Genomic DNA, 10,581 nt, shown 5'->3' on the forward strand with positions numbered 1-10,581 from the left:
GCATTATCTTTCCTCGTTTTGTTTTGTTTTTTAATATTGGAAACGCATTCAAGAACAGGCTTGTAGTTTGCTCATTGTCTTGGGACACTGAAATACATTCCTGGCAAAAACCAGCTACTCACCCACTTCTCCCAGGCAATGCCTTTCCCAAAGCAGTTTCCACTCCTGAAATCTGAAGCTAACAGACTTAGCCTCTGTCCCCTGCTTGTCTGGCCTGCACGGGGCTGATGGTAAGGTTCCTTGTGTGGGTCAGAAGTTCTGAACCCCGTGTCCAGTCTTCTGTAGGGTGTAAGTCTGTCAGGGATGCTAACTGACAGTGTCTCTCTCTCCTGTCCTTTCCCCACAACAAACTCGAACCTTGGGTACAGGGCAGCCACTCTGCATTGCCTGGCCAGCCTTATTTCATTCACATTGCTCTCTGCCCTCTGATGGTGCCTCCTTCCCCTCACTTTTGGAGCCCGTTCTGCTCTTCATGACTCATCTCAAATACCCTAGTGCCTTGCCCCAGACTCTTTCCCCTTTCTTTCCCTCTACAAAGGTCCCTCATTCAGCTCTTATGGTTTCCCATGTACCACAGCTGTTCCCAGGCTTTGGGTGGCTATTCTTCTCCCACCTCCCTCCCTACCCACATCTGTCCTCATAACATCCAGAATTTCTCTGAGTTCAAGATTTAAGTTTTGGGGCCAGCGAGAATGCTTGGTGGATATTGTACTTGGAACCAAGTCCAACAATCTGCGTTTGATCCCCAGAACTCATGTGATAGAGGAGAAATCTGACTTGTACAAGCTGTCCTTCAACCTCAATATGAACACAATGGTACACATATATAGGAACACACACACACACCCCAAATAAACGCAGTTTTAAAATTTAATTAAAATGGCTAAATCTTATCACCTGGCAAGATAAAAGACTGCTCAACTTTCAATAGAGAAAGCTCCCAGAAAGAACCGGCTGGGGAAAGGTAACTGAAGGTCAGAGCTTAAGTATTCAAGATACAAAGGGGGGTTGATTTAAATCTCATTTAACAAACATTTCTACCAACCATAGGAGTTACAGATATTGAAAAGTAAGCAAGCTGCTGCATAGAAATCATTCTTTAAGAAACCTCCCCAGGATATTGAACTAGACAAGTTAATATCCGTAATTATAAGACTTTGTGTTTAAATATGCATATTCTCATGAAGGCTTAAAGAGTCTGGACGTCTTGAAACAAGACACATTCGATTGCTCTTACAGAAAATCAGCTCTTCAGACTTTGGGTCTGACAGAGTATTTCATGCTCTAGAGGGGAAAACCTAGAAACTTCTTTTTGACTTAAAATCTGAAAACCTCTGAGAGTCAAACGCCTTTCCTGCCATGCACCCAGTCCAACCCTCATGAAACGGCGTCTGAGGGAGTTCAACACGCTAGCTCAGTCGGCTCCTGGATGTGGCTTGCTGCGGACTGACTCACTTCTTCACACCCAGGCAGCACAACCTTCTTTTCCCTTCTCCTCTTTGCTTCCTGGGTCAGAATTGTAGCCCCCACCTCCATGCTGCACCTTATAAGCTCTGAGCTTCTTCTCTGCCTTGTCTCAAGTCTCCCCACATTTCTTCTTCCCCCAGACACTCTGGGTGTTTCCCTAGCTCCCCCTTTGGGGTTCAGAGCATCACGGTATTGTAGGCACAGGATGTTGGTTCACCAAGGGAGATCAAGATTCACTTACTAGTTTTCAGATATGTATTTCAAAATATTTCCTATGAGAGGTCTGTGCTGGGATAGATGTGGGAGGCCAGGAAAGAGGCAAAGACACAGCAATTCTACCTTCGTGTGGGTGCACACACAGACTCAAGAAGCGTGGCTTTCCCTGGGTGACATGTCGGCAGTACAGAGGAGGATCTAAAATCTCCATCGCCAAAGAGACTTCAGGCCTGCCTAGAGGGGCAACTAGGCTATTATAATGTCAACGAAATACCTATCTCCAGGAATGGGAGAAAATTCTAGAAGGTGCTAGCCCCAGCTTTGTATGCCAGAGATGGTGTCCTCGTGCTGAGCTAGATATGAGTTTAAACCATGGGGAAAGTTAACCTCATCCGTGTGGGCCACCAGATGATACACAGAGGGCTGTAAAGAAGCAGGTCAGGCATGCACAGCAGAGGACAGATATCGTCTTTCAGGAATTATGACATAGTGAACATAGACTAGTGATTGTAAAGCTATTTCTTCACGGGCCACAAAACAGCTCAGGTAGAGGCATTTGTCACCAAGGCTGAAGACCTGAGTAGACCACATGATGGAAAGAATAGTCCATCTCCTGCAAGTTGTCCTTTGACCTGAACACATACCACATGGTACACGCATGCATGTGTACACACACTTACGTGCATGTACACACACATGAATTCGTACCCAAAAGAAAGAAGGAACGTGGCTAAAGAGAAATAAGAGACATTTGGCTTTGAGACAAAACGTGAAATCCTTTTCTAGGGCTGACCGAGCAGGTCCACTGTGTCCCCTAGTGCCGCCACTTGCAGTCACCTGCAGGGGCACACAACTTACTGTAAGGTGATTACAGTGTTCTCAGAGGGGTCATGTGACTCCTTACCATTCCCCACTAATCAGTGTCCACCCCGTCCAGTGAAGCTGTATGAAAACAGACCCGGGGGAGATGGGTCTTCTGTCTAACGCGGGTTCCAGCAGTCTCATAGTTAATAGTTAAAGGCTGGTTGCTACAGAGCTTGAAGATTTAATGTGCTAATGCCCAGGACCTGCAGGCTGGGAAGGACTTCCTGAGCCTGAGAGTTGGAACTGCATGGGCCCCTCCTTGGACTCTGCACACCAGCAGGACAGGTGATAGGAGACGAGACAGGACTAGTCTCTAAGAAGATTCCCGACATCCCAGGAGACTAAAGCTTCAGCATGTAGGGCCCGAAGCTGGGTTCTTGAGAACCTGTTGATGGGAGGATTAGAGTGCTGTTTGGGCTAGAATCATTTAATGCCACACATATGCAGTAGGGTCCCTGGTGACATGCCCACACCACCGTGGCAGCCCTTACAAGGCAGCCTTGGCTCTTCATGGTTAGCTTTTTTTTTTTTTTTTTTTTTTTTTTTTCGATTTTTCGAGGCAGGGTTTCTCCGTAGCTTTTGGTTCCTGTCCTGGAACTAGCTCTTGTAGACCAGGCTGGCCTCGAACTCACAGAGATCCGCCTGTCTCTGCCTCCGGAGTGCTAGGATTAAGGGCGTGCGCCACCACCGCCCGGCTCATGGTTAGCTTTTATACTTTATTTATTGATTTATTTTTGAGACAGGTCGCACATTTCCCAGGCTGGCCTTGAACTCACTATGTTGATAAGGATGATTTTGAACTCCTGATTTTCCTGTCTCTTCTTCCTGAATGCTAGGATTACAGGCTTGGGCTACCACACACAGTGTGTGTGGGGTTGGGGATACATCTCAAGGATTTGTGTTTGCTAGACAAGCACTCAGTTAATCAACTGAGCAACTCCAATTAGGCTAGCCTAACCCTAACTAAGAAGCACAGACCTCTTAGACTCATAGGAACTGGAGAGACAGCTTGCTGGTTAAAAGCTCTTGCAGAGAACCGGAGTTAAGTTCCAGCCCCTACATCGGGCTTCTCACAACCACCTGAAACTGCTCTAAGGGATCTGATGCCATTTTCTGGCCTCTGAGGACTGCACGTATACACATAATTATAAAGTAAAAATGAAATCTGTTTACAATTAAGATGAGAAGTGTATTGAACGAATGTTAACTGATACAAGACATCGGAAACAGCGCTCATTCACAGAAACCAGGGAGGGAAAGGAGAGCCTAGGCACACAGGCATTTCACCGAGGCGACTGCTCGGAGTGCACTGCAGCAGGTGTGCCTTGCTCACGAATCTGGCGTCATTCTGGGCTCCAGACTCATGGCCCGCAATGTGTTCTTTGTATCTTAAGTTTCCGGGTGGAAACTGTGCAGCGTGGACTCCCCGAGAGGATGCGTGGGCTCTACAGTGAGAGGATTGAATCCACTGATTGCATCTTGCCCTGAGGCCTAAATGGGACCAGAAGGACCAGCCATTATATGGAAATCTGTCATGGTCACATGCCAGTGATGTAAGGAGCATTCCAGACACCATCAGATTGAATTTTCTTAACCCACTGGTGAGCAGGTATGTAGAGGCACAGGCCCATGCCTCCGCCTGTTTCCCAGAGTTACTCGTCAGGCAGCTGGTGACTACCATGTGCACACATCTGTCCCTTCACTGGGGAATCAGTCTGGGGCTTTCCGACATAAGACCCAGCGTGGACTTATCCTGAGGTGATGGGATTCACATGCACAAGCTCTCTCCAAAACCTCCTTCTGATTTTACAGCCATGGTTTTGAGTTTATGTTCCTTAATGAAAGCCTTGCTTTGTATAATCTTTGGGCTCTGTGACATCTTGACCAACCTCAGCTTTGAGCGGTGAGAAATAAAACACACAAGAATTCTGTAACTATCAGCCATACACTGAGATGACTAACTGAAATGGGGTGGACTGCAGCCAGACCTCCCGGGTCTAACACTGCTCCTTCTCTGTGTCAAATCCACCCACCTTGAACTTGAGAGGATCAGCATGGTTGAGCACATCAGAGGTACGGTAGACTTGAGGTACTATCTGCCCTGACCCCCAGGCAAAGCAGGAGCGCTCAGGGCTGTCACAGAGATTTTGAGCATCCTGGTATCAAAGGTGACCCTGCTGGTGTGTGGATGACTGCACCCTGGGGGTGTGAGCTGTGAGGTCACAGGGGAAGTATCCACCAAGACCCAGTCCATTCTGGAGCTCATTCTTCGCATGGTTTTCTCGTTATGTCCTTCACCGGGCTGGGGCTCACACATGCGTTTCTATTTAACTGCTCCGTACTGGACACGGAACAGCTTTGGGCACCTGTGTGCTTTAGTGCCCCAGATTGGAGCCCTGATTTCTTCTTGTGTGTCTTCTGCTGTGAGCATGATCAGACAGCCTTGATTCGTCTTCACAGTGCGGCTGAAATAGCTGGGATTTATTGTCTAGAGAATCTGGCAGAGAAGCACATAGGGCTGTGACTGAGTTTGGGCTCACTGAAGTCTTCCCGCACCAGAGGGAATGCAGGTCGCTAGTTAAAGAAGGGCACAAATGTGTGTGACTCAAAGTCCTGGGAATGCGTGTGACCCTCTACAAGGGCCTTAGCTGCACTGTACGAAGAGACTCCCCGTAGTTGTCTCAATGAATCCGGAGTGCATTGCAGCAGCTGACTGTCTCAAGTCCAACCCTCCTGGCTTTTCCTGCATCCAGGAGGCAGAACCAGGGCTCCGCGCCTGCTGGGCACATGTTTTACCACTGAGTTATGCCCTCATCTTGCCTTTTAGGAGGAATGTCCGTGTTTCTATTTGTTTTCCATCTCAACAAAACAACATTTAGTCAACGAGACTTCTTTCTGGGAGTCCTTTGCTTAACCGTGTTAATGTTTTCTCCACCTGCTGCTCGCAGTGTGCCCTTTGAAGGGAAGGAAAAGGCTGGTTCCCTCCGCCCCCTCGATCCAGGAAGAATCTAGGACTCTGCTGTCCTGAGGTTGCTTGGCTATGAACTTCTGAGAGCAAAGCTCTCTTACCTGACAGGAAGCGGCATCCAGGAAGCCACCTGAACAGCAGCAAGGAGCCAGGAGTGTTGGGTCATACCTGCCTCTTTGTGGGGCACTGTGTCCTTGAGAGGCACAGGGCCAGACCTGTCTGTGGCTCACTTTGCTCCTGTGCTGTCTGCCACCTCCTCCTTTCAGGGAAATGGAGGTGGCTCTGAGGAGATACATATGAAGGACAGAGTAGCTGAGAGAGCAGGCAGCAACCTCTTTCTGCTCTGCTTCTTGCCTTTGACCACCCATAAGCAACTCTTTGCTGGTGTAGAAAGCAATATTAATCCTTACAGGAACCTCCTGACTATTTTTGCAGTCGAAAAAAAAAAAAAACTATTTTCACCGAGAATGAGGCCCTGCATTTGCTGCACACGCAGAGGAGAGTATAAACTGTCACTTCTGGAAGAAAATCAGAAAGCAGCCCCTCAGAGGCATCTGCCGCCTCCTACAGTGTTCCAGGGGCTGGCACTCACATTCTCTCTGCCCACCCTCCCTCACCGTGCCATGCTCATCCTGGGATTATGTACAAATTCATTCTAGCCTAAGCTTGGGACTCTAAAGGGTCCATTCAAGGGAAGCAGTGGACTGCTGCAAGGCTCAAGCGGGTGGACCACTGCCTAGGAAAGTGTGGAACACTGATTGTGTAAGTCAGAGAAAGACTTCGCTGAACTTGCTCCCTAAAGCCTCCTGGGTGGGCTCTCTGATTCTCAGCACATTCTGTCATTCAGGTAAATATAGCTAAGCACACATATGACACACATACACACATATCCACAGGTGCACATACAAGAACACAAATATATGCATACACACAAACGCACATGTATACACGCACACACAACATACATACACATGCATTCATGCATATGTACACACCTCCCCCCAACAACCACAGAAGCCTTCAGAATTCTTCCTTGAAGAAAGGGAGGAGGCATGCCCTCAGGTCTGAGGGAAGAAGCCAGAAAAATCCTGTTTTTGTTAGCTCTGGGCCCGCTGGCGTGAGAAGCCCGTGGTCTCACTCTTCTACCCTCAAAATGTGAGCTGTCTGCATGGGTTACACGTGTGAGTGGGGAAACTGGGGAGTGGCACTTTTGTAAAGTGGCCACGGATGTTAGTGGGAGGAAGGAGTGGTAAGGGGGAGGGCTTCTTAGAAACACATTTTGCCCGAAGCCAGCAGAAGCACACACTTCAGCTCCGTCTGTTTCCCTAAGACCTTCACAGTGCTCACGTGGGTATCCGGGGAAAGATTTGATCTGTTAGGACTCATGTTTCTGGGGCTAGGACTGCAGGCAACCTGGCTAAAGTTTTTCAGCCTCCAGCCTTGTGTGGAAACCCCACAGGTGACCTCTGGTTCATGTTCCATGGTCATTTATTTTACTTCAAAAGGCGGGTTGTTAGGAAATCAAACCCCGGGAAGGTTTGGAAAGAGCATTTCTCTGGGACCCACGTGTGAGGTGAGTTTGTAATTAATGCTTCATCTTAAGTCACCCTCATGTGTAGTGTCCACACTTGAGCGGCATTTAACAGCATATTCCACTTTTATGTGACACTTTCCTTTGATTTTTTTCCCTAAGCACGGCTATAAATTGGAGAGAATTTGTCACCCAAGGCTGTTACTGATGGTGACCTGTTTGTTTAACCCTTCACGAGAGTGGGCAGAGCAGAGAAGGGTCTGAAGTCACCGAGGCTGCTGTGTGAGCATGAGCTGGTGATTTGAGACTGCCAAGAGGGGACTTTGAAACCCATTAATAACCTGGACACTGACCTGGGCTCTGGGGTGGAGGCAGGTGAGCGCATTCAGATAAAAAGAAGGTTGGCTGGATGTTTGGATTGTGGGGAGGGGGAAAGGTTTGGACCTCCGTTTTCCAGAGTTAATTTCTACATTTGTGTGAGTTTTCTAACTTGTGACTTAAAGCATCTGTGGGGTCACAGAATGTCTAAGAAACAAATTCTTACTTCCTCCAGGCGACTGAACGCGGAAGTGTAGGGAAAGACAAAAGCAGGCTTTGCAGGGGCCGGTGGGAGACTTCACCCAGCCCTGGGCTCATTAGCCAAGAGCGGTCTAATCCACATGGAAGTACACCCCATTAGGGAGAGCAGTGTTCTCCCTGGGTCGCCAACAAAGCGGTCTCTTAAGTCAGACTCCCTCCACTCCTTGACCCACCACAGAAACTAACAGAGCCCTTTCTTTTTGTTGAGAGTTTTAAATGTTTGGTTGAGGATTTGCCTTACTTCTATCTAAACTGACTTCTCCAGTGACAAAAGAAAATGACAGCCAGGGGACTTAGGAAAGAACTATATAGTCCCTGGAAATCAGTAGCACGCTCCTTCTGACACCCAGCACAGGAAAGCATTAGAGCAGTGCACAGCAATTCTCAGACTCTAGACCCCTTACGCCCTCCCCACGCTGGGCAACATATGCTTGGTTTATGTTATTTTCTGCAGACAATGATAAAACGCGCTCCCCTCCCTTTGCCCACATGTAAACAGCCCCTGTAAATCCCCAGATAAGCTTGGTCGGCTTGAACAATTTAAGAAAGTATTAAAAGAAGGGCAAGGTTTTCATTACCTTTAGAAGTCAGGTTTTTCAGAAACATCTCCAGAAAGCTGAGTGCCCCCACGTTGACATAGGCGCCTGCCTCTTACCTGCAAAGAGTGCCCAGTGCAGGCTCCTGGGCGACCAGGCAAGGAAATGATCAGTTCATGCAGGGTGCCTTGAAAAGATAGGTGCGGAGGGTTTTCAAAGTGAAGAAACACTCTGGCTGTTCACTGTCAGTCAAAAACAAGTTGGTACAAGTTTCTGTAGGAATTACCTGAGGGGAATGAGGAGAGAAAGAAAGAGATTGGAAGAGATTGAGTGGGGAAGGAGGGACAGAGAAGGAGGGAGGGAAGAAAGGAGAAAGAGGGGGAGAGAGGGGGAAAAGAGAAGAGAGAGAGAGAGAGAGAGAGAGAGAGAGAGAGAGAGAGAGAGAGAGAGAGAGGGGGGAATCTGAGAAAGGATCCCATGATGTCAGCATGACTTAAAGTCTTAAGGAAAAGTACAGACCAGCGCAGGGCAGTTCAGAATGTCAGAATGGCACCGACTCCCCAGCTCTCCGGGCACCTGTGTATAAAAGAAACTGAAGTCCTTATACAGAACAGTAGTTCATTTCTGGAGAAACTTTGTCCAGTCTTATCAAAGTCCTCTTAAAGGTTTCTTTGCCTAAGTAAACTATAAACAGATTATCTTTCTTAAGGAGCCAGCCTGAGTCTCCTGTTCCCGCTCCCTCCCTCTTCCCCACCCCACCCCAAAAGAACACTAATCAGCATCCTGGCTCCCGGGGAGAGCAGGGGACAGCAAACTCACTTGAGCCATGTCTACCACAGATTATGCCCAGGGAGAATTGCACCGTGGGGAGGAACTGCTGTTTTCAGTTCTGCCCTCTGTGGTCGCAGTGATTTTTTATTTATTGATTGATTGATTTTGGGGGACTGATTTTGTTTACCTCCAAGTAGTTGGAAAGATAAGAGTAAAGCTGGCTTCTTCCAGACAAGACAGTGGGAGCTGGACTGGGTTTCTGGGTTAGAATTAGGGTTTAGCATTCTTGTTCAGAGTCTGGCTTTTTATTAATTATTATTAATAAGAAGTAGCCAGTCATGCTAGGAGAAGCCCCTAAAAAGATAGTTGTAGGGTGTCAAAACACCCATCTACGGGTCTGCATCCTTCCTGGACTTCCAGGAAGGGAAGTCCACAGCCTCTCTACCCTTCCACCATCTTCTAGCAGTATATACAGAGATCCTGGAGCATCCTTAGAGGGGAATAGTTTCCCGTGGAACTTCCTGAGTAGCGATGCCCTTTGCCAGTCTAAAGGCAGTACAAGGACGAGCAAAGACTTTTTTGTCAGAAGAACATGATGACATACTTGTGTACCTCACTTCCCCGCCCCCTGCTTTGCCAGGTACATGCACCCCTGTTCTTGACTAAGCCCATACCACAGTCATTGATGAGGTCTTTACCCACACAGTACACGTCTGATAGGTGGTCCTTACCTAACACAGTCCTGCCCAACTCTGGATCTCTATTTTCCTTGCCATTTGATACGTCAGTTATCACCACTGGAAGCTCCTCTGACTCTGGCATTTACTGACTGTGCTTCATTTCCAAGTTCCTCACTTGTCTTAGATATTAACTATGTCTTTCCAGGAATACCCAGCACAGCGTGAGTCCATACAAGCATCCTTGTTCCTGGTACATTTACACATGTATTTATATATTATTGATATTCTTACATGTATCATGTTGTATAATACATGTACTTGCCAAGTAGATTGAAAGGCCATGACCGAAGGATGTAGTGATCACAACAGAGCTTCTCATCTTCTGTATTTGATGCACAGGATTAATTGTTGCTTATGGGGAAGGAAGGGGAAACCAGAGAGACTGATCTCCCCAGAACCAGGTCCACAGTGCAGATGGACTTCAAGACATTTCATGGCCCATGTATATTTCATTGCTCTGCGTTTTTCTTGTTAGTCCACTGGAGATATTCACATGCATGATACAAACATGTGAATATGAGTATGTTCATATGTGAAAGTTCACGTGTTCATGTGTGAGTATACATGCTATGCATCTTCCTTTGAGCAGCATGTAATATACCTCATGCAGTTTAAAACAGCTGCAAGTTTGGTTTCTTGCAGAGTCATGTCTAGTAGAGTCAAAATTCATTTATATAAATGAAGACAATAATAAGAATTTATAACATAATAATAATGACAATGAGAGAAGAAAATTAGTCAAAAGTAGTAAGAGTGCATGTGGAAGTTAAATTCTTAGTGTTCTTCATTGTGATGATGCTTGCTTTTTCATTCTTTATAATGGTAATAATCAATAATTAGATCCTGTGGTTGCCGGTCTGACAGAACTCACCAGATGAAGTGAGGCACTAAAAATATAAGCCTGGGTGC

At 47.1% G+C, this 10,581-nt stretch overlaps 1 protein-coding gene across 7 annotated transcripts in view; it reads right to left on the bottom strand.

The window, feature by feature from the left end:
• Kcnj15 (potassium inwardly rectifying channel subfamily J member 15) overlaps positions 1-8,803 on the bottom strand; it is a 40,220-nt gene extending 31,417 nt beyond the window's left edge. For 2 of the 7 annotated variants that reach the window (XM_057766153.1, XM_057766146.1), the window contains exon 1: positions 8,204-8,674. In XM_057766153.1, the coding sequence (XP_057622136.1) occupies positions 8,204-8,231 (28 nt within the window). In that variant the 5' untranslated portion in view covers positions 8,232-8,674. The other 5 variants (XM_057766150.1, XM_057766149.1, XM_057766148.1 and 2 more) reach the window with 5 other exon arrangements.
• Positions 8,804-10,581: the final 1,778 nt, after the last annotated feature.

Source organism: Chionomys nivalis, chromosome 3, assembly GCF_950005125.1.
Source record: "Chionomys nivalis chromosome 3, mChiNiv1.1, whole genome shotgun sequence".
In the NCBI taxonomy this organism is placed as follows: domain Eukaryota; kingdom Metazoa; phylum Chordata; class Mammalia; order Rodentia; family Cricetidae; genus Chionomys; species Chionomys nivalis.